This window comes from Eptesicus fuscus, chromosome 22 (assembly GCF_027574615.1).
Source record: "Eptesicus fuscus isolate TK198812 chromosome 22, DD_ASM_mEF_20220401, whole genome shotgun sequence".
Classification (NCBI taxonomy): Eukaryota; Metazoa; Chordata; class Mammalia; order Chiroptera; family Vespertilionidae; genus Eptesicus; species Eptesicus fuscus.
In genome coordinates, this window is record NC_072494.1 from 14,905,897 (window position 1) to 14,930,352 (window position 24,456).

General features: G+C 40.1%; 1 protein-coding gene across 3 annotated transcripts in view; it reads right to left on the reverse strand.

Moving 5' to 3' along the window:
* Positions 1 to 24,456, reverse strand: part of NUP210L (nucleoporin 210 like) — a 58,403-nt gene that overhangs the window by 11,581 nt on the left and 22,366 nt on the right. For all 3 annotated transcript variants that reach the window (XM_054712209.1, XM_054712208.1, XM_054712210.1), the window contains exons 15-30: positions 21,530 to 21,751; positions 20,288 to 20,461; positions 19,345 to 19,537; positions 15,063 to 15,148; positions 14,509 to 14,613; positions 14,115 to 14,216; positions 12,558 to 12,686; positions 11,629 to 11,756; positions 10,917 to 11,049; positions 9,680 to 9,742; positions 9,150 to 9,329; positions 8,698 to 8,778; positions 8,489 to 8,620; positions 7,970 to 8,128; positions 6,742 to 6,833; positions 5,494 to 5,668 (exon numbers count right to left, since the gene is read on the reverse strand). In XM_054712209.1, the coding sequence (XP_054568184.1) occupies positions 5,494 to 5,668; positions 6,742 to 6,833; positions 7,970 to 8,128; positions 8,489 to 8,620; positions 8,698 to 8,778; positions 9,150 to 9,329; positions 9,680 to 9,742; positions 10,917 to 11,049; positions 11,629 to 11,756; positions 12,558 to 12,686; positions 14,115 to 14,216; positions 14,509 to 14,613; positions 15,063 to 15,148; positions 19,345 to 19,537; positions 20,288 to 20,461; positions 21,530 to 21,751 (2,154 nt within the window). The remainder of the gene's footprint in view (positions 1 to 5,493; positions 5,669 to 6,741; positions 6,834 to 7,969; positions 8,129 to 8,488; positions 8,621 to 8,697; positions 8,779 to 9,149; positions 9,330 to 9,679; positions 9,743 to 10,916; positions 11,050 to 11,628; positions 11,757 to 12,557; positions 12,687 to 14,114; positions 14,217 to 14,508; positions 14,614 to 15,062; positions 15,149 to 19,344; positions 19,538 to 20,287; positions 20,462 to 21,529; positions 21,752 to 24,456) is intronic.

Here is a 24,456-nt window from a genome sequence, read left to right on the forward strand (position 1 = left end):
ACAAAGCCCACTGGTACAGAGAAGGATGCAGTGGAGAGGAGTTGTGTCCCTATTCTGAGATTGATAATCAACTAGAGCCCCTGATGCACAAAATTCGTGCAAGAATTCCTTCCCCCAACTGCCGGCATCGGCTTCCCTCTGGCCGCCGACAGACACCTGGGACCCGGGCCTCCCTCCAGCCCTGGCTTTGTCCAGAAGGTCATCCAGAAGGACGTCCGGTCTAATTAGCATATTATGCTTTTATTATTATAGATGATAAAAAATGTGCCCCTCTTTCATATGAAATAATTAGCTCTTGATTTAAGATGACTTAAATCAGAGTGACCAATATGACAGTATAGGAAATGGCTTTTAATTATTAAAGCTGTGGGAATGTGAAGCTTTTTGAGGAAAGAATTGTAATTTATTTTGTGCAGAGTGCTCAATATTGTTAAATAATTATTAAGAATAGTATAGCCGAAGCCGGTTTGGCTCAGTGGATAGAGCGTCGGCCTGGGGACTCAAGGGTCCCGGGTTCGATTCCGGTCAAGGGCATGTACCTTGGTTGCGGGCACGTCCCCAGTGGGGGGTGTGCAAGAGGCAGCTGATCGATGTTTCTCTCTCATCGATGTTTCTAACTCTCTATCCCTCTCTCTTCCTCTCTGTAAAAAATCAATAAAATATATTAAAAAAAAAAAAAGAATAGTATAATTTGAAGGAACCAAGATGGCAGCAAAGTTAAACAACTAAACTGCCGCCTCGCACAACAATTTCAAAAATACAACTGAAAAACAAAACGTCTACCACCCAGAACCACGGGAAAGCTGGATGAGTGGTAGATTTACAACTAAGAAGAGAAGGGAGCGCAAACGCTGGAGAGCTGAGGTACGGAGGCGCGCACGAAGCGGGCTGGCAGCAGGTGACTGGGCGCGCGGCTTTTCTTCAAACCGAAGGGAGACAAACTCCCGATCACTCTGAACTCCAGTTTCTGGGGACACACGGGGGACCCAGACACCTACGGGGAGAAGCTGGACTCTCGGCCATCGGTCGGAGAGTGAGAGTGACTTTTCTGCAGAGGTGCGCCCAGCAATCAGGGTTTGCTGCGCTGGAGCGTGGGACACGGGGACTTGGAAACGAGGAAAGGCAGAGAAGGCTGAAGGCAGCCATGGCCATTGGCCACGCCCCAGCCTAGTGACGCCCTGAGACCCTGCCCCGCACATTCTACAAACCTGCCCAGGCTCCACACAGCGGCTTTTACATATAAATGACCTGTTCTGTGGCAGCTCAACCAAATTAACTGCAGCTCCAGTCAAACTGCTCCAAAACCGCCCAAACAAAGAAGAGAAAACTGTAGCTCTTGCTGTAGCTCCTGCTGGGAGGCCTCAGACCTGCACCCCAGTGGAGATCCAGACACTAGGGTATCTAGTGGTCGGTGTGGAAGACACCAGATTTCAACCACTCTCATAAGGGACACATTCAAGAGGCAGACTCAGTGAGCAACAAAGCCCTACTGTGTCTCCAGCACAGCAATTCTTCCGTTATAGACACAGCAGGTCCTCACAGCCAATTGGCCTGGAGGTCAATTCCTCCCAGTGTACCAACAGCAATCAAGGCTTTTAACTGCACCAAGACTTTCCACTCAGCCATCAAAGGGGTGTACCAAGAGCGACCACCTAGAGTGATTGGGGAAGCTGAGCTACTGGCCGCTATAGGTCACTGACCACACAAAGCCACTCCATCAACACAGGGAGGCAGCCAAAATGCGGAGACACCGAAGTATGTCACGAGTAGGAGAGATGGAGGAAAGCAAACTAATGGATGACACAGTGTTCAGAACCATATTTATAAGGTTACTCAAGAATCTTCTAAAAACCGCTGAGAAACTTGAAGAGACCTTCAAGGACCTTAATGAGAATACCAAAAAAATGGAAAAGGACCAGTCAGAAATTATGCATACACTGTCTGAAATAAAGAATATACAGACACTCAACTGTAGACCACCGTACCCGAAGAGTCAAACCAAAGATCTGGAATATGAGGAAGAAAAAAACACCCAACCAGAGAGGTGGAAAGAAAGAAGAATCCAAAAGTGTGAGGATAGCGTAAGGAGCCTCTGGGATGGCTTTAAGCGTACCAATATCTGAATTTTTGGGGTGCCAGATGAAGAGAGAGAGCAAGATACTGAAAACCTATTTGAAGAAATAATGACAGAAAACTTCCCCCACCTGGTGAAAGAAATAGACTTACAAGTTCAGGAAGTGCACAGAACTCCAAACAAGAGGAATCCAAAGAGGACCACACCAAGACACATCATAATTAAAATGCCAAGGGCAAAAGACAAAGAGAGACTCTTACAAGCAGCAAGAGAAAAACAGTTAGTTACCTACAAGGGAGCACCCATACGACTGTCAGCTAATTTCTCAACAGAAACTATGCAGGCCAGACGGAAATGGCAAGAAATATTCAAAGTGATGAATAGCAAGAACCTACAACCAAGACTACTCTACCCAGCAAAGTTATCATTCAGAATTGAAGGGCAGATAAAGAGCTTCACAGATAAGAAAAAGCTAAAGGAGTTCATCACCACCAAACCAGTATTATATGAAATGCTGAAACGTATTCTTTAAAAAGAGGAAAAAGAAGAAAAAAAGTAAAGATAAAAATTATGGCCCTGACCGGTTTGGCTCAGTGGATAGAGTATCAGCCTGCGGACTAAAGGGTCCCAGGTTCGATTCCGGTCAAGGGCATGTACCTTGGTTGCAGGCACATCCCCAGTGGGGGATGTGCAGGAGGCAGCTGATCGATGTTTCTCTCTCATCGATGTTTCTAACTCTCTATCTCTCTCCCTTCCTCTCTGTAAAAAAATCAATAAAATATATTCTAAAAAAAAAAAAAAAAGATAAAAATTATGAACAACAAATACATATCTATCAACAAGTGATCCTAAAAATCAAGTGAATTAAAAATCTGAGGAACAGAATAAACTAGTGAACATAATAGAATCAGAGGCATAGAATGGGAGTGGATTGATAATTCTCAGGGGGAAAGGGGTGTCTGTGTGGGGGGTATGGGAAGAGACTGGAAAAAAATCATACACCTATGGATAAGGACAACGGGGGGGAGGTAAGGGCAGAGGGGGGATGGGAACCAGGTGGTGGGGAGATATGGGGGGAAAAAAGGAGAAACAATTGTAATAATCTGAACAATAAAGACTTATTAAAAGAAAAAGAATAGTATAATTTGTTTTTTTTACACTGTAAGAAATAAGCTGTGATAACAAGACAAGTTCAGCTTTGCTTGGCCAGCATGGTTCAGTGGTTGAGCATTGACCTATGAACCAGGAGCTCACAGTTCCATTCCTAGTCAGGGCACATGCCTGGGTTGCAGGCTCCATCCCAGTAGGGGGCATACAGGAGCCAGTCAATTGAAGATTCTCTCACATCATTGATGTTTCTTTCTATCTCTCCCTCTCCCTTCCTCTCTGAAATCAATAAAAACATATTAAAAAAAAAAAGTTTAGCTCTAACCAGTTTGGCTCAGTGATAGAGTGTCAGACCATGAACTGAAGGGTCCTAGATTTGTGTCCAGTCAAGGGCACACACCTTGGTTGCAGGCTCCATTCCTGGCCCTGGTTGGGGCACATACAGGAGGCAACCAAATTGATGTGTCTCTTTTACATTGATTGATGCTTCTCTCTCTCTGTCTCTCCCCTTCCTTTCCACTCTCTAAAAATCAATGAAAAAATATCCTCGGGTGAGAATTAACAAGAACAAAAAAGTTGCCAAAACCGGTTTGGCTCAGTGGATAGAGCGTCGGTCTGCGGACTGGAAGGTCCCAGGTTCGATTCCGGTCAAGGGCATGTACATTGGTTGCTGGCACATCCCCCAGTGGGGGGTGTGCAGGAGGCAGCTGGTCGATGTCTCTCTTTCATCGATGTTTCTAGCTCTCTATCCCTCTCCCTTCCTCTCTGTGAAAAATCAATAAAATATATTAAAAAAAAAAAAAAAAAGAACAAAAAAGTTTATTGTAGCCCTGTCCGGTATGGCTAAGTGATTAGAGTGTCATTCCAGGCACCAAAGGGTCTCAGGTTTGATTCCTGGTCTCTCTTTTCCTCTCTCCCTCCCCTCCACTCTCTCTATACATGAATGAATGAATGAATGAATGAATGAGTGAAAGAAAGAAAGAAAGAAAGAAAGAAAGAAAGAAAGAAAGAAAGAAATATCCTGGAGTGAGGATTAAAAAAAAGTACATTATAAATTTGTTTCACAGGCCACAAGGAAATAAAAGGGCGATGTACAGTCTTTGGGGAAACACAGGGATATGAGAGGGGCCAAGATGAGTCTAGGGCCTTGGTGGGCACATTTCCGGGGTAGGGGGCCCAGTTGGCATGGTCCACAACCCCATGAACTGGCCCAGCAAGTCCTGCAGCATGGAAACACCAGCTGAAATTCCTCTGCCAGCAGCCCTGCTGATCCCTGGGCCCCCAGCAGTTCCAGCAAGTGGCACTCCAGCAATGCCAGTATCTTTGGGAGGAGATCCCTCTGCTGTTACCAAGACCAGCTTCTCCCCTCAATTGAAGCAGCACTAGACTGAGGACCTGCTTCTCTCCTCTTTCTGCGTGTTTGGAGTTCTTTGGATTGATCTTCTTGAATTCATCACAACCACATAGGATCCAATTCATATGCTTGTCGAAAGCCTTGAAGGTGCCAATGGAGATATGACTGTCTTGCAGGATGCACCTCATCCTGTAGCCGCTGTGCTGCAGCATCTTGCTGCTCTTGCCCACAGTCATGGTGGCAGTTCTGTTCTGATGTGTGTGTTAGACTAACTTACCTCTGAGGGATTATCTAATTCTAATTTTTTATTCCGAAAACAAAGCCTACTTTTGAAAGCAATAGTTCTACACTTCTCCCATACCAACCTTCTTGCCCAAGCTGTTCAGAAGACAATCATACCAAGTTGAGGCTATAACAATATAACAAGTACTCTAAAGTTCACTTTAACTTTTTTTTTTTTAAATCCTCACCCAAGGATATTTTTAGAAAGAATGGAAGAGAGAGGGAAAGACAGAGAGAAATATCGATGTGAGAGAAACATCAATTGGTTGCCTCCTGCACATACCCTGGCCAAGGCCTGGGCCAGGGAGGAGCCTGTAACCAAGGTACATGCCCTTGACCGGAATCGCACCCGGAACCCCTCGGTTTGCAGACTGACACTCTATCCACTGAGCCAAACCGGCTAGGGCTAAAGTTCACTTTAATTTGATGGTTTAGAATCATGTCAAGATTATCTCTTACCTTATAGTTCATTTCTGACTTCCTGAGAAGTCTCTAATTCTTAAAAAAGGAAATCTGCCTGTTAAGGCCATAGTATTCCTTTTACTTTCTTTCTTTCTTTCTTTCTTTCTTTCTTTCTTTCTTTCTTTCTTTCTTTCCTTCTTTCTTTATTTATTTATTTATTTATTTATTTATTTATTTATTTATTTATTTATTTCTATTAAGTGCCTGAACTCACCTGAACTGCAGTTATGGTTGTTTGGTTGACTCCAAAAGGTTCTACAGAAGTAACTTCCAACACGGCAGTACCTGCAATGGAACCAGCTTTCAGGAGCCCTTCACCGTCCTCCTCAATGACTGATGAGTTAGGGAAACACTTGAGAACACGGGAACTCACAAAGGCAGCCCCTTCCCTAGGGAACAAATAGAGCAAGTGGCATCTCTTGGAGACTCTGTTTGACCAGAAAGGAGTAGAGACTGCCAGGATTACTCTGAGGAAACTGTTTGTCATTCTCTATATTGTGTGCTTCTTTGTTCCTCAGGTAAAAGTCTGCTTTGGATATGCTTATCTTTTTTTTTTTTTAATCCTCACCCGAGGATATGTTCTTATCGATTTTAGAGAGAGAAGAAGGGGGAGAGGAAAAGAAACATTAATGTGAGAGAGAAACATCAGTCAGGAGGTTGGTTGCCTCCCATACACATTTGACTGGGGATTAAACCCACAATTTGGTTTGTGCCCTGACTGGGAATCGAACCTGCGACCCTTTAGTGCAAGAGATGACACTCCAACCAACTGAGCTACACCAGCCAGGACTATGCTTATCTTTTAAAAAAATCAAATTCTATTATATGTTTATCATTAAAAATTACTCAGCCAAAATAACTAAAACGAAAGGATTGAAACAGGTATTCAAACAAATAGTTGTACATGAATGTTCATAGCACTATTCCCAACAGCCAAAGATGAAAACAACCAAAATGTCCATCAATGGATGAATGGACGAACAAAATGTTAAATCCATACAATGGAATATTATTTACTCATAAAAAGAATGAAGTAATGATATATGCTATAACATGGAAGAACCCTGAAAATACTATGTTAACTGAAAGCAGCCAACACAAAGGTCACATATTGTGTAAGTCCATTTGTAGGAAGTATTCAGAATAGTTAAATTCATAGAGACAGCTGGTTGCCAGGGGCTAAGATGAGGGGAGATGGGAAGTGACTATTAATGGGTATGGTGTCCTTTTGTGACAACAAAAATGTTTTGGAACTAGACAGAGGTGATGGCTGCACACTTTGTGAATGTACTGCATACCACTGACCTGTACACTTTAAAATGGTTAATTGTATGTTACGTGAACTTCACCAAAAATAAAATTATTTGTGCATTAGGAAAATCACCTAGGAAGCAATAGAGTTCTTTCCATGTGCAATGTTTTACTGAAGGTGAAGTTAGAACCTGGCCTCTATTATCCTTACCTGTTGGTATGAAGTTTCAGTTGAGAATTCATGGGCATTAGAATTTGCTCAGGTTGGCATTCTGGATAAAAAACTTGGAGTTTTTCGAATACCTATAATGAGAACAAAATTATTTTTTATTATATCTGGAAAAGATAAATGATGACCTTTACTCACATATGGACAACTACAAATAAGTCTGCCTAACTTCAATTTAGCCTAATGTTCCACAATACTCTTAAAATGTATCTAGGTATTCTATACTCAGCTGGCATGGCTAAGTGGTTGAGTGTTGACTTATGAACCAGGAGATCATGGTTCGATTCCCAGTCGGGGCACATGCCCGGGTTGCAGGCTCGATCCCTGGTGTGGGGTGTGCGGGAGGCAGCTGATCAATGATTCTCTCTCATCACTGATGTTTTATCTTGCTCTCCATCTCCCTTCCTCTCTGAAATCAATAAAAAAATTTTTAAAAAAGATGTATCTAGGTATTCTAGACCATATAACCTAATATTAGGCTTACTTCAAGTTTACATTATTACTTCCTCTGTATTACTTAGATATAAGGTATAAAATAATTTTGAAATTTCTAATTTAGCTCTTATAAACTGAAAAGAGATTTGGGAACAAAGAATCTATATTAAATTAGCAGGGAACATTATTCAGGCTTTCCACCTAGTAAAGTGCTCTTTCCTCTGTGTCTCACTGAATCAGAGAACAAAAGCCAAAATAAAGGAGAAAAAAGAAAAAGAAAATATCAGTCCCATATTTAGAGGGAGAAAAATTTATTTGCTTCACAAAATGATAAATTTTTCTTTTGAATTTTAAAAGCAATAGGGCCATTTAGCTTTCAGCTTGAGAACATCTGTAGGAACTATTCATACTCTACACCTTACCAGAAGTTAGGATTAGTTTTCGTTCTACCTATGAATATAGCTAAGTGGACTGTATCTCAATATCTATGTTAGGCAGAATGGCTCAGAAATGAATCCCTCTTTAGTTATTATGGTGTTCATATCCTGTGTCCATTGCATGGGGAGTTGAGAGGAGTGTGTAGTTTCTAATGTCAATACTTATATAGAGGCAATTAGCAGAAATGACAAAAGATCTAGAAATTATAAACCTGTTCTAGGGATCCCTCTAGCCATTTCTCTACCTCTATTCAGGCTAAGCTCTTCATGGATGATAAAGCAAATGTAACTTTTTGCTCCTTAATATACAAAAACAGGATTTAGGTTGGGGCCCTTACCAGGATCTGAACTTCATCAGACAGTTCCAACAGATTTCCCTCAAACTGCCCAGAAGAGCTGTTCATACAGTGGACAGTGACTTTGATACTGGTCCGACCAGCTGCTTTTGTGTGGACAACCATGGCAAAGTTATTCTCTACTGGGAGCTGTAGAAAAACCTACACAATGAGGGGTGGATTAAGAAATATTCATGAATAAACATTGTGCCCTTCTCTCTCTGTTGTAACAATAAGGAAAATGTAGATTGGAAGTAGCCATCTAGAAGAACTAGAGTACCAGAGCTTATTTCCATAGTTACTTGCTTTCACATTCTTAGCAACAGAGTCACCCGTAGAGAAACCTCCGCTTGCATTGCTCAATTAGTTCTGGCACACCTCTGTAAGATTCTTAAGTTATCTGGAGTCAATTCATTGATAGGAGGAGAATGAAAATGAAGCAAGTGACTCAGTCTGAAACTTATGATGAAAAACTTAATATCAAGATCCCTAATGTAATATAATAAACAGATAAATTCATACCTCTGAATGCCTGGGCACTAGATCCAATACCTCCCTTTTGCTCATGGACCAGTGGAATGTGAGCCCAGGGTTGGCATTGCTAAAGGAGAAAGGGGTCTGGGTACTAGTCACTCCCATGACATAAACTGGCATCTGGAAAGAAAAAATTGTTTTGTGTCATAACTGGCATTATAAAAATAATGAGCCCAGAACAGAGTCATCATACTGACCTCAGTAGCTGTGATAAGTCGAGTTGCAGCTGCAAGGATCCTAACAGACCTTAGCTGAACAACTTCAACCTGCACTTCATCCTGCTCAACAGGAAGGAGAACCAGTTTAGGCTAAGAGGGAGTGTCTGTGGGGTGGACAGAGATGCTTATGATAACTAGTTGGTTTGTTGTTGTTTGGGGCATTCAACAACAACAACAAAAACATGCCATACTATGTTTGGTTTTGCTCTTTAAATAATTCCTCATGGATATTATAACAATGCCAATTACTCTGTTTTTCACTGAAGATCACATATTCCCCATGCCAGGCAGGTTAAAAGCATGCCAGATGAAGGGACTAAAAACATTTTTCAGGGCTGGTAACACCCTCCTCATCATTACTCCCTTCCCTCATCTCCCAGTATGGTTCCCAGATGAAAGAGTAGAAGCCGAGAAGAACAAAGAACGAATACCTGGGAAAACACAATGACTTTGCCAGTATCTTCATTCACTGTCTGGATGGTGCCATGGACCACAGCTGTGCCAACCACCTTCCCTGTAACTTGCCCCCTCCTATTAACAACAGCCACAGTCTGATTACTGATGGAGAAGTGAATGATAGATTGGGGCTGGGGGCCACCTTCAGACATTACCTGGGATTTAAACACACCAGTGAATTCCTGAAACATGGGGAGAAGTCACATCTTTGTTCCCAACATTTTGTCCAAACAACTGGACTTCTTCATCTTCTCCCACCGCCCTATATTCCACATCAACTCAAATGCAGAAGAAATGGAAGTGTTGCAGATGACCAATGGGATTCTAAAAGGTAGTTCATTGTGGAACAGGAAAAATACTAATGTTCTTCTTTATCAGACCCTATTGTACTTGGCTGGGAGTAGACAAGAGGAGGCCAATAAGAAGAGGTGTGTGTATATGTTGGGATGGGCAGAGGTGGGATGAGGAGAAAGGGTAAATCTTATTTTTTTGTCTTTAAGATCACCTGCATCATGTTGGTTGGAATCAGTGTCATTTTCTCTGGAACAAGTTTGAATGGAGGAAACACCTTGAAGGAGAAAACCAAAAGGATTATAGTGATTAACTAGAGTCAATTTCAAAACAAATGATCATGCAGCTTATTCTAAAGGGAAAACCCTAATTATTGTATAATAATAAAGTTATATACAAAATATAAAAAGACATGTATTTACTTATAAATTCAACTTTTACTTATAATAGCAGAAATTATAAATTACTTAAATGAGAATGCTAAATAAGTTATTACATATCCACTCATTGGAACAAAACTCGCCATTAAAATTATGTTTACAATTATCTTTTTTTTAACATTTTTTTTCAAACATATAAAGAATTCTCAGGTACCTATTACCCAGCTTCAACACTTATCAACAAATGGCCAACAATTACTTTTTTAAAAATATATTTTTATTGACTTCAGAGAAGAAGGGAGAGGGAGAGAGAGATAGAAACATCAATGATGAGGATCATTGATTGGCTGCCTCCTGCACGCCCCTACTGGGGATCGAGCCCACAACCAGGCATGTGCCCTTGACTGGAATCGAACCCGGGACCCTTCAGTCCCCAGGCCGATGCTCTATCCACAGAGCCAAACCAGTCAGGGCCCAACAATTACTTTTAAGCACATAAAAAATACTTTTGATAGAAGATTAAGATGAAAAAAGTGTATGATTCATCCATGTTAAAGTAAGTGTAAGGGAAAAAGTGAAGGAAATAGCCTGGCCAGCGTGACTCCATGGTTGAACATTGACCTATGAGCCAGGATTTCACCATTCAATTCCCGGTCAGGGCACATGCCCGGGTTGTAGGCATGATACCCAGTAGGGAGCATGCAGGAAGCAGCCAATCAATGATTCTCTCTCATCATTGATGTTCCTATCTCTCTCTCCAGCTCCGAAATCAATAAAAATATATTTTTTAAAAGGTGAAGGAAATACACTGAAATCTTAAAAATAATTTACTCTAGTGGAATTATACGTGATTTTCATTCTGGGTCTTTATATTTTTTGTGCTTTCCAATTTCTACAAGAAGTGTGTTATTTTTATACAAAACACACACAAACAAACCACATATTGTTGCAAAAGTTAGACAACTACATTTTTTTCCAGTTAAATGATTTTCAACTCGTACAAACTAAACAGAAAGATAAATAATGCTAAATAAGATGAACTATCAATTTTGAATGAGGTAATTTTCTTACTTCAATTTGCCGAGGAGCTGATGTGAATTTTCTCCCCGTCTTGTCCCTAGCAATAGCCACAAGTGTGGTTTGCCCAACAGTGACAGCTCGAAGGATATAATTTTCAGAGTATTTGTCCTGTTCCTCCATTAGCCTGCAAAGACCCATGTATTTTTAGATGAGAAAGATTTGGTTTTAAGAGTGGCCAGTTATGCAGCTTTCTAAAGACGCTTAACATTTTCTGCTCATTTTAACTCTGGTTAGAGGGAACTGCCAGAAAATAAATTTCCAAAGTCAAGACCCAGTTCGTGCCCATGGCAGGAATCTCCTGAAGGCAAAACACTTGCTCTAAGGCACCAAAGGAATAGGGCAATATAAACACAGACTGGCAAAACTGCAAATACCAAACCGCCTTGGAATACCTGCAATTCCCCTTTCACAGGCGGGTATACTAGTGACTCTGCTTCTAAATAGATTTCTGAAGGTCCTCTATATAGAAGCACCCCAAAAGGATATCACCCCGGGAGAAGTGTCATAAAATGGAAAAACTAATGAGACTCATGATTTTGACCCTCAAATAAGACATCTGAATATGGGAAGAGAGTAAGGGCCGAAGGTACTGTGACAAAAAGGGAAAGAGGAAATTCTAAAATAACCTCGGGTTACCAGGTTACCAGGAAGGAGAGTCAAGATGTGAAACACAGGGAGAAAGAAGTACTGAAACGGTACTCACGTCAGGGTGACAATGGCAGAGGCCAGCTGCAGTTTGAGCTCCATGTTTCTGAAGTATTTATTTCGGAATGGGCGTTTGGAAGAGCCAAGAACCCTCACAGTTACTAACACAGTTTTACCTATTTCAACCTGGTGGTTTTTAAAAAGAGGTCATTTCAGTAGAGGTGTTGCATTCATCAAGGACAGTCTAAATCTTAGAGGGGGCAAACTTTTCATGCTGAATGTTCCTGGTCAGCCTTTGTTCAAACAAGACTAATCTATGTATACTGTATTTATCTTCACCATGTTTATTTTTATTTACTTGGTTTTTTAAATCCTCACCTGGGGATATGTCTTTTTATTGATTTTTAAGAGAGAGAGAGGGAGGAGAGGGAGAGAGAGAGAGAGAGAGAGAGAGAAAGAGAAATATTGATCAGTTGCCTCCTGTAAGCACCCTGACCGAGGATTGAACCTGTGGATATGTGCTCTGACCAGGAATCAAACCTGCAACATTTTGGTGTATAGGACAACACTCCAACTAACCACCTGACCAGGTCCTATCTTTACCATGTTTAATGATGGAATGTTGTTCTTTTTTTTAAAATATATTTTATTGATTTTTTATAGAGAGGAAGGGAGAGGGATAGAGAGTTAGAAACATCGATCGGCTGCCCCCTGCACACCCCCTTACTGGGGATGTGCCCACAACCCAAGGTATGTGCCCTTGGCCAGAATCGAACCCAGGACCCTTCAGTCCGCAGGCCAATGCTCTATCCACTGAGCCAAACCGGTCAGGGCAGAATGTTGTTCTCTAAGGGCAGCTTTTCCAATAACATTACCAAAGATCCTGGTATATAAACACACAGTAGTTGAGCAGAGACTATATTAAGTGATGTTTGAGAATGAAAATGAAGCCTGTTTCATTTATGAGATAAAGCACATATTTCTCACCTTATCAATCATATCAAGCTCCAGCTCTTGTATGTCTGACACCCTGAGGTGGGCCAGTGCTGGACCCAAGAAAGCCAAGCACAGATCATAGACCTCCAAGGTGAGAAATCCAGGATGTATTGGAACTACCTAGAAGGAAGAAGATGGTAGGTGGGTAAAGAAGCAAACATGGTCCAAACATAATTATGGCAACTATTTCTTTTTCTGAACGATTTTTAAATTGAATTTGAGAGAGAGAGAAAGGGAGAGAGGAGAGAGAGAAAGAAACAATGATGTGATAGTGAAATATCGATTGGCTGCCCCCTGCACGCCCCCTAACATGGATTGAGCAAGTGCCCTGATTGGAAATCGAACTGGCAACCTCTTGGTGCATAGGACAATGCCCAACCCACTGAGCCACAATGAGCATGGCAACTATTTTCATCGAAAGCAGAAAATATAATATCTTATTTTCTTTGTGATGGGAACTTTGAGAGGTCACATTACATATTTCAGACATAGCACAATATATACACTTAATGTGATGTTTCAGTTAATGGCAAAATATGGACCCTTAACAATTATTAACTGATAAAAAGCAGAATTTAAGTTGGTTAAATTCAAGCAGAATCCAACATACAGGTCCAGCTTCTTAATTATGAACAGGGAAAGGACTTTATGAAGAAAGTCAAGTCCATGAATGTGGCAGTTGTCAGTGAGGGAGAAAGCACTGGGCAGACGGATCCTGTGTCTTTCCTTCTTTCCTACAGCATGTTTTCACATCCTCTGCCTGCACATGGTGCCTCAGTCTCTCCTCTTAATGACAAACATTATGACTAAAGTAAGTTAAATTCTTTTGAGCTCTTAGAAGGAAAGAAAATATAAGCATATGTTAATGTAAGGTATTACCTTTTTTTGAAAATCCTCACCTGAGGATATTTGTCCATTGCTTTTTAGAGAGTGGGAGAGAGAGGGAAAGACAGAGAGAAATATCCATGTGAGAGAAACACATCGATTGGTTGCCTCCTGCATGAGACCCTACCAGGGCCTGGTCCAGTGAGGAGCCTGCAGCCAAGGTATGTGCCCTTGACCGGAAGTGAATCTGGGACCCTTTGGTCCGCAGGTTGATGCTCTAGCCACTGAGCCAAGCCGGCTAGGGCAATATAAAGTATTATCTTTTTTATAAGTCAACTAAAAGCAAATCCCTTGGCATATTGGCTATGAAGTCAGCTTAAAATCTTGAGTTGTTATATCCTGTCTAAAAGCACCTATACTCAGGTTATATGGTCAATAGCATAATTACCCATTTATAGAAATTAACCTTCTTTTAATGGAAATCTTATAAATATAATGTCTCAGCTCAACCAGAACCAACAATTGTCCAGTATTGCAGCTAGTTAAAAAAATAAAACAACCCTCATTTTTTTGGCTGAAGAGTCTATATAGGTTAAAAAAAGAAAAAGAAACAAATTTTATTTTTGTAGCTGATTTGAAACACACAATGGAATTTTTCCAATCATTCTCCTAAGAGCGGCTCTGACCCGAGACCATCAGTCTGGGAATGTCTCTAGCACTCACCTGCACAGAGCTTTCTGCTTCCAAGTAAGTGATGGTGACAATGTTCTGCTCACTGCTGTTGACCGAAAAATAACCAGACCCTTCCACAAGGCTAAATATTTCCTATGGAAAAATAAGGCAAACAATATTCCATTCCCTTTGGTTTATAAATAACTCAAAGAAAATAGCTTCAATCTACCTAAGAAAGAATATGTGATTAATGGACCAAAAACAAAATATGAATATTAAAGTATAACTCCTAAGGATATTGTAGTTAATTAGGATGTATGTATATGTATAGCCATGATTTTAAACACATAAGTGAGCTTTTTTATTGTTATACTGTTAACCTTAATAACCTAGTACTCTCCTATCCAATATGATTCCATTTAACTAGACCAAACACATCTTCTACCTTCACATCTGGATGGTTGTAGATGGCGGCATTCTCAGGCAACACAGTTACATCATCCACCAGGAGCAGCTCCACGGCTGCAGATATGGGCAAGTTGGAAAGAACCTAGAAATATAGTAAGAGCCACAAAGGTGAATATGAACTTTTTTAAAAAATATATTTTATTGATTTTTTACAGAGAGGAAGAGAGAGGGATAGAGAGTTAGAAACATTGATGAGAGAGAAACATCAATCAGCTGCCTCCTGCACCCCCCCTACTGGGGATGTGCCCGCAACCAAGGTACATGCCCTTGACCAGAATCGAACCTGGGACCCTTGAGTCCACAGGCCGACGCTCTATCCACTGAGCCAAACTGGTTTCGGCTGAATATAAACTTTTGATTCCTCAACTCAGTGAAAAAAGATCCCAGTACTCTTTCAAGTGCCAAAGATAACAGAAGCATAGAGGTACATACACAGTTCCCAGATTTATATCAGTTACAAACAACTTTTAAAGAAGAACCTGAAAGTTCAGTTATTTAATTTATATTTCTTATATAACAATCTCCACTTACCTTTGAACTTTTTTCTGAATAGCCTACAAAATCGACTCCGATGAGTACAGTCCCTTTTATGTGATGTACTTTAAGGATCTGATGACCTAGAGACGTGCAGAAAAATATTCTGTGAGACAATAACATGTAAAATACAAAAGCGTCTCCAGAAAACCAAACTCTACCCTAATTTATTTCAAACAGTGTTTTGTTACAGGGAGAAAAAAACACTGAATGGGGAAACACACAAGAATCAGAAAACTGGGTTTTTGTGTTGAATCTGCCACTATATTCCTATGTGACCCTGGGCAACCACTTACTTTCTCAGTTCCTTTATTAAATGAGGAATTAGGCCAGGCAAAATCGAAAATGCTTTCCAGCTCTGATGGTCTGTGAGTACAAAAATAGGCTGACAACAATGTAGGAGAAAACTTTTTGTTTGATTTAAAAACGGAATTGAGCCCCGCTGGTATGGCTCAGTGGTTGAGCATAGACCCGTGACCAGGAAGTGGCAGGTTTGATTCCCCGTCAGGGTACATGCCTGGGCTTGATCCCCAGCAGGGGGCGTGCCGGAGGCAGCCGATTGATGCTGTTTCTCATACATGTTTCTATCTCTCTCTCTCCCTTCCCCTCTCTAAAATCAATAATACAAACATTAAAAATGGAAGTGAGAAATGAAGTGGGAACTAAAACTCTTTTAAACTGTTTTGTATATATAATGTCATATCAATCCCTTACTCAAAAATTTAACATAGCTATTTCTTATTAGAACAATTCACTCCTTAAACTAGTTTTAAAGCCTTCTATAATCTGACCCTGCTTTATTTTTGCTTTCCTTTTTTTAAAAAAAAATTAACTAACATGAATCTGCCACTTTATGTAGGACAATTATTTTATTCTCAATGCATGATCATCATTCCTAAATCTGTGAAGCACTTTCTGATGATGTTACATTCATTCATTCATTCAGCAAAGATTTACTGAAGGCCTGCTAAATGCTACCTAATTAAGATACTGCTAAATGCCAGGTAATTAAGATACAGAGATGAAGAAAACAACACAATCTTTGCCTCCAAGAAAGTTACAGCTTAGAAGGGCAACTGAGAGGGAAACCAACCACTGCAATACAGTGTGGTAAGTGCTATTATAGAAGTATGAACAGAGCACACATATACAGAATATAGAACAGCATAAAGAAGAAATGTTTTCCTTAGATTGGGAATACAGAGGGACAGAAAACTCCTAGATTACGAGAGGAAGATGTTAGCCCAGTGAAAATGCAAGAAAAGAGAACATACAACATATACAAAGGAAAGAGGTATGACAAGGCTTGTCATGGTTAAGAATCTAAAGTTGTTGAATATGAAAAAAAATGAAGGGTATATGTGGATGGTAATAAGTGAAGCCAAAGTAGGCAGGAGTCAATATATTAAGCTGCAACATATGAATTTTATCCTGAAATACTAGTAATGGGGAGTCCCTGAAGGCAATATGGTGACAGCATAGTCAGGGGTCAAGAGCACCTGGCCGGTATGGCTCAGTAGGTTGAAGTGTCATCTTTTACACTTCGATTCCCAGTCAGGACACCTACCTAGGCTGCGGGTTTAATTCCGGGTCAGGGCACACTGAGGAGGCAACTGATTTATGCTTTTCTCTCTCTTTCTCTCTTTCCCTTCCCCTCTCTCTAAAATCAATAAACATGTCCTCGGGTGAGGATTAAAAAGAAAAAGTACAGGTTTTGATGTCAGAGAGCTTATTGCTTCACCTCCTTACTGTTATAATCCCAGGGCCTAACACTGTGCCTAGAATATAGGAAGACTGCAATAAATGTTTGATGAACGAATAAACTTTAAAAATCGGGGTTATAATGGCAGTCTCTCATGGTTGTTATGAGGATTACATGAGAAAAAGTATATGAAGCAGTTAGTGCTATACCTGGCATTTCAGAAGAGCTCAGTAAACAGTAGCCAAAAAAAGAATTTTAAGAGGGAGATTCAGATTTGTTTTTGTTTTTTAAGAAGAAAGCACATTTTAAAAAATATATTTTTATTGATTTTTAGAGAGGAGAAGGGAGAGGGAGGAAGAGAGAACAGCGTCGGTGTGAGGGAGAAACAGCTATCAGTTGCTTCCAGCACGTACCCCAACGGGGGGTTGAACCCACAACCTGGTCATGTGCCCTGACCAGAGATCAGACTGGTGACCTTTTGGTGCACGGAATAACACTCAACCAACAGAGCCACACCGGCTAGGGCTAGATTTGCATTTTAGAAAGACCATTCTGGACAGAAATGTGGAGGATAGGTCTGAGAGTAGCAGTACCAAATGAGATCCCTGGGAGGCCACCATGGTGATGCAGGATAGAGGTGATAAGAACACCAATGATGAAGTTAGAGAGGAAGGGATGAAACAAAAAAATATTTAGAAGGTAACAATGATGGTATTTAGTAATTGATTGTTATAGGGTATAAGGGACATCTCTTTCTTCTCTACCACTTTTTACACTAATTATATCATACTATTAGTGTTATAGTATTATCTACATATTTTTAAAAATGTTTCTTTATTGATTTCAGAGAGGAAGGGAGAGGGAGAGAGAGAGATAGAAACATCAATGATGAAAGAGAATCATTGATCGGCTGCCTCCTGCTTGCCCCCTACTGGGGATTGAGCCCGAAACAAGAGCATGTGCCCTTGGCCGGATTGAACCTGGGACCCTTCAGTCCGCAGGCCAACGCTCTATCCACTGAGCCAAACCGGATAGGGCTATCTACATATTAATATCATGTTGTATTCTTTACCTAAGCTTTTAAACTTGTTCTGAATATAAGCTCCTGTGGGTAAGGAAAGGCTAAATCTTAGTTCTCCTTCTCTGGTGTTTCTTATTCCACTGAATGCTTACACCATCCATCCAAATGCTCATGCCAGAAACCTAAAAGTTACTCTTTTGTACCACTGTCTTCTTCACTTTGGGGATTTATTTTATTTCATTATTATTATTTTTTAATCCTCACCTGAGGGTATTTTTCCATTAATTTTTAGAGAGAGTGGAAGAGAGAGGGAAAGACAGAGAAATATCGATGTGAGAGAAGCACATTGATTGGTTGCCTCCTGCTGGATCCCCAACCAGGGCCTGGTCCAGGAAGAATCCTGCAACCGAGGTAAGTGCCCTTGACTGGAATCGAACCTGGGATCTTTCGGTCCGCAGGCCAATGCTCTATCCACTGAGCCAAACCGGCTAGGGCTGGGATTGATTTTAGGTAGATTGTTGTATTAATTGCCTGCAGTGAATCATGCCTGCTGGTATCCATATCCTTGAGTGCTCCTCACCCACCCTGACTCTGTTTTTGGCCAAGGGGCTTGCTTTGGTGAAGAGGCCACCAGATACAAGCAGAGGCTGATGAGAGACTGCACATGAGGTCTTGTTGCCCCCTCAGGACCTCGTCTTGCACCTCACCTAGTGCCTCTTTAAGTCAGTCTCACTTACCTTATTCAGCTTATTCTTTCTATTTCCTCTTTTCAACATCCCTTCAGGTCTCAGCATGTTACTTTCTCAAGGTAGTCTGTTCTAAACTAGGTTAGGTTCTCCTATTATAAGCTCTTAAAGCACCCCATATTTGTCCTTCAAACACATAACACAAATACAATGTTTAAATTCTGGCTTCACCAATTAGACTGTAATTCTATGAAGGCAGAGGCTGTGACTGCTTCATTTACCACTATATCTCCAAGTGCCTAGCACATGGTCTTACATGTAATAGCCATTCAATACCTATTGGCTGGCAAATGAATATTTCCATAATCTTAGGCAAATTATAGGCAATCAATACATTTTAAAATTAATTTAATTTTATGTTCTTGTGAGAAATATTGCACCCTAGACCACAGCTTTTCAAAAAAGGAAATTTACCTTTACGTTTTAAAAAAATGCAATGATCAAAGATGAAAGTTGAGCCCTGGCTGGTGTGCTAAATGGTTAGAGCATTGGCCCGCGCCCCAAAGAGTCACAGGCTCAATTCCCAGCCAAGGGCATATACCTGGGTTGCAGATTTGATCCCTGACCCCAGTCAAGGCATGTGCAGGAGGCAACCAATCAATGTGTCCCTCTCACATAGATCTTTCTCTCTTTCTCCCTGCCCTCCCTTCCACTCTCTAAAATCAATGGGAAAATATCCTGGGATGAGGAATAACAAAATAAAAAAGTTGAGATATGACAAAATCTGAAACAAACCTCCACCCACAAGGAAATATTTAATGCAGAACCATTTAGCAGGTATATGAAAACGTTCATAAATTTTCACAATACCATGTAATCGGGTCTGCCCACTGCCATCGTCCTTTGCTACCATCTCTACTGAATTATAATTTTCGAAATGAGCCAGTGTTTCATTTGAGGATTTCCATTCTAGCATTAGTGAACTGAAATTATCAAACTTTCTTTTGTGCTGATCAAACACTGACAGTTCCAGAACTGTGTCCCTTAGGCTTGATACAGGAATCTGCATTAACATAAAAAGAAAAGAAAACAACTTCTTAAGAGGCTTGGTAAGATAACCCTGAAGCTAGGGATTATGTTTTCTCCCAATTTTATTCTTTGACAATTTTCAAACCTCCAGGTATGTTGGAAGAATGAATACCTACACATACTTCATGTGGAGTCACCATTTGCTTTCTTTCTCTCCCTCTACTTTCTTACCCTACATGTGTATCTTTTTTAAAAATAACTATTTATTTTTTCCACCACTATTTATCCCTCCATACCCTTCTCCTCCTTCTTCTTTTTTGCAAAATTATGTAGGCATCATGGCACTTTACCCCTAAATATTTCCACATGCATTTCCTAAGAATAAGAACATTCTCCTAACTTGCCTGCCTACCAACTATGTTATTGCATGTCATTATTCTTCATGATGGGTTTGGAGTAGAGGTAAATTCTGTTACTTATTGATAATGCTAATAAAAGATTTGGCAGGGAAGGAAATTAGCAAAACTATTTGGAAGTTATTTAGAGAAGTTATTGTCTATTGCCAATAATTACAAGCTGGCTTGGTACTATAAGCACTAGGTACTAAGTGTCATTTAGTGTAGCCATTTCTAACCTAGTTCAATAACTTCTCAGATACTATCAGAGAATTAATAACAAATAAAACAATTGCCTTAACTTTAATACGACAAAAGATTATTTCAGACCATTTATCTCTAGAGCATGGAAGACAAAGTGCCATGCTAGTTGGAAATACTCTACTCACCAGTTGTTTGTTGTGCTGTGGCAGAGGACATGGCTGGGCACCAGGTGGCACCGTGTATACTGGGGTTACTGACATGCTGGCAGGGTGGGCACATATGAAGTGTACCTGCACAACCTCTACAGCGGGACTAGGGTTCTGGACAGCGGGGTGATTTCCAATTCGAAATGTCAGAACCTTTAAGGAAACACCAGAGCAGGGGTAATTGTATGTAGACACTTGATGTCAGCTGTGTCCATCTACAGGTGTTAGAATTATTCAAATTCTGGTATAGAGCTCTTTGGACATTATAATCAGGCAAATTCCTTAAAAGACATTATAATTCTTAATTGTCTGTGCTAGTGCTAAGAGAAACACGGGTATTATGGAAATTTGAAAACAAAAGGCATATTAAAAAATGTAACTGACCAATTACTTCAGTTTTTTCCTCCACCAAATATTTTGTTACTAGTTGGTAAAGAGTAGAAAAACTGATTTCTGTTTTAACTCGTCTCTGGTAGCAGTATAAATAACAGAATCAGGAAACAAAAAGAAGCTAGAGAGCTTCAAAAGGGGGTAATTAGGCCTGAAATTACTAACAGCTAGCCATATACACAATAGAGTTCACTAGAGATATTATAAAGAAGCTCGTTGATTACAGCACAGTTCTTAAGTTAAAACCCTACACGGATAGCCCTGTTAGACTGGCTAGCCTGGCTGTGTTTCACAGTCATACACTGCATTCTCAACACTAGTCAAACTGTAAACCTTTGCTACTGGTTTTGATAGAAGCAGGTCATAGCTGTGGATGGATCTATCACTACTTCTAAAAATTATCAAGACTAATTCAACTAATGCAAGGTACTTGTTACTCTTATCAGCACAGACCTGTTTCTTCAAAATTGCTAACCATAGATGACACTAAATTTTCCTTCCTCGCATTCTTTGGAGGTGAAAAACCGTATGTTCTCTAGTCTAAACAAGGAAATAAATTATAGTGATAAAGTAATTGAAATAAGCTCATTACTACAAAAAGATCTTGAACCTCTTAGTGAACTGTTAGAATTCTCAGATGAGCAAATCAAAACCTTCGGGTATATTTAAAGGATAGTAAAGTTTACAAAAAAGATCCTTTAATCAATAATTAGAATTTCCCTATCTAGTCCATAACTAAATCCATTAGAATCTGAAAAGGAATGGCTAGACGTACAAAAGATTTGTAGTAGTATTGCTAAAAGAAATGTTAGAAAAAGGTCGTTTTCCTACTTGTTCTCCTAAATCCAGGCACAGCACCCGGTAGATATACTGGTTCTGTTTTCTCTTAGCTGGCAGCCGGACTTGCGTTATTTCAATTTTCTCTGTCTTCTCCGTGGTCAACTCCAAAAAGAATTGGGAGGGCTCCAAGATCCATGGACGAGGGCCCCCTTCAAATACCATTTCTTTCACAGAATTCCATGTCACCAGTGCCACTTCCACAGGGTTTACAGCCTGACAATATTTAAAGAAATTAATCCTGGAGTGGTTAGGGAATTCAGCATTTTCTAAAGTAAAAAAACTGGTTATTTTACTATGCTGAAATGACATTAGACTTAATTCCCAAACTAAGAAATAATACACAATGCCTCTTCACTTTGAATACTTCTCATCCTCTGTACTAATTTGTTTTATTTAAAAAATTTTTCTTTCATTTTCCTCTGTACTAATTTTTTTAACATTGGATTCAATTTATCTATCTATCTATCTATCTATCTATCTATCTATCTATCTCCTCACCCAAGAATATTTTTCCATTGATTTTTACAAAGAGTGGAAGAGAAAGGGAAAGACAGAGAGAAATATCAATATGAGAGAGACACATCGATTGGTTGCCTCCTGCAGGGGCCCCTACCAGGGCCCGGGCCAGGGAGGAGCCTGCAACCAAGGTATGTGCCCTTGACCGTGTCCTTGACCGGAAAAAACCTGGGACCCTTCAAATCTGTTTTTACCAGACTGATGCTCTATCCACTGAGCAAAACAGACTAGGGCCCTCTGTACTAATTTTTTTTTTTTTTAAAGCCAGAAAGTTCACAAACACATAACCAGTCAATTTGCTTATTAGGTTTTTATTATATAGGATATTGTTCAGCAGGTTAAGGGAAATATGTATAACGAAAGCACTAAGTGGAAAAAGAAAATCATCATGTTACTTCCTTTCCTTTAAGGTTTTTATTCAGGGAAAATCTGATTTGTGGACACTCAATAAATATGAAATAAGGCTATGAGTAATGATAAAAGCAAGAAAAAAAACACAAGTGAAGTGACAGTGAGCCACAGCTAAGCACTTTCACTTAATTAGGCCATTAACTAAGAGAACAAATGAAATATGCTCATACGTTTAATACTTATGTAGAATGTGCAATAAGGCCAACTTAAAATGTAAATTTTAGTGAGTAAGTTATCTTTTTAAAATTAGTAACTTAGGTGCTCTCCCTCCTGGGAACATGCCCACGCCTTTCTTCCCTCTCAGGCGTGCATCTCCTGAACTTGAAGGTCCCCAGAGACGTGCAAGCAGGGAAGCACTGGGCAGCACAGCTCGTCCTGGACTAACCCCCTGAGCCTGACTCCGAGGCCCCCTTTTCTCTGACTTTCCAGTGAGCTTCTGTTGCTTCCTCTATCCCAGGCCTGTCCTTGTTTCACTGTCCCCAGCTTTAAAAAATATATACTCTGAAAAATAAAAAAGAATCAATAACTTACTTTGCTTCTTTCATTAGTGTTAACTTTTTCCCTATGGGTGCCACCTTTATTTAAAAAAATTTTTTAATCCTCACCCGAGGATATCTTTTCCATTGATTTTTAGAGGGGGGCGGGTGGAGAGAGAGAAACATCCATGTGAGAGAGACACATTGGTTGTTCTATCTACTTTTATTCTAAACTACCTCGTCATAATGTACCAATTATAATGGACCAATCCTTAGAGTCCAAAATAAAATCTGTTGTATTAAAATCAATAAGTACGACCTGGCTGGTTTGGCTCAGTGGATGGAGCGTCGACCTGCGGACTAAAGGGTCCTGGGTTTGATTCCAGTCAAGGGCACATGCCGGGGTGGTGGGCTCGATCCCCAGTGGGGGGTCTGCGGGAGGCAGCCGATCAATGATTCTCATCATTGCTGTTTTTGGCTCTCTCTCTCTCTCTCTCTCTCTCCCTTCCTCTCTGAAATCAATAAAAAAATAATAAATAATAAAATCAATAAGTACAAAGGGTAAGATAACTGACTCCCTCTCTAGGATTGAATGTTTTCTTTCAGAATTCTTCAAAAGAGAGTATGCTAATATTTAATATATTATTCAGGGTGGTACTTACACAGATATGTGCATATGTAAAAATTGAAATAGTACATTAAGATTAGTGCACTTTACATACTTTACTATACATATTTTATATCTCATTTAAAAAGGCAGGGGAATGTCTAAAACTTGCTGATACAACTTAAAGATATTCCTGTGGCAGAAAGTGGGGGAGTAAGATCCCTAATACTCAGGTTTGATGGGAGAGCTGTAGATCTAAAAACAAGAGAGTAGTAAGTAGCCCTGGCTGGTATTTCTTACTGGTTAGAGCATCAGCCCAACATACCAAAGGGTCACAAGGTTCAATTCCCAGTCAAGGACACGTACCTGGGTTAAAGGTTCAATTTCTGGCTGCAGTTGGGGTGTGCATAGGAGGCAAGCAATCAATGTCTCTCTCTTACATTGATGTTTCTCTCTCTCTCCTTCTTCCTTCCTCTCTCTCTTAAAAAAATCAATAAAAAATTTTAAGTCAATATAAATATTTACAAAAATAAATAAAAGCAATGGAAAAAATATTCTTAATTGTTGTGGTAGGCAACAATCAGGCGTCTGCCCTATGCCGCCATCTTGGTCCTCCAGAAGATTCTTAAGTAACCTTATAGATGTGGTTCTGAACAAAAAAAAAAAAGAAAAGAAAAAATATTCTTGGGTGAGGATTAACACAGGAAGGAAGGAAGGAAGGTAGGAAGGAAGGAAGGAAGGAAGGAAGGAAGGAAGGAAGGAAGGAAGGAAGGAAGGAAGGAAGGCAAAGAAAAGAAAAGAAAGAAAGAAAGAAAAGAAAGAAAAGAAAAAGAAAGAAAGAAAGAAAAAGAAAGAAAGAAAGAAAGAAAGAGAGGAAACAGAGTGGTAAGTAAAGAGAACACAAATAT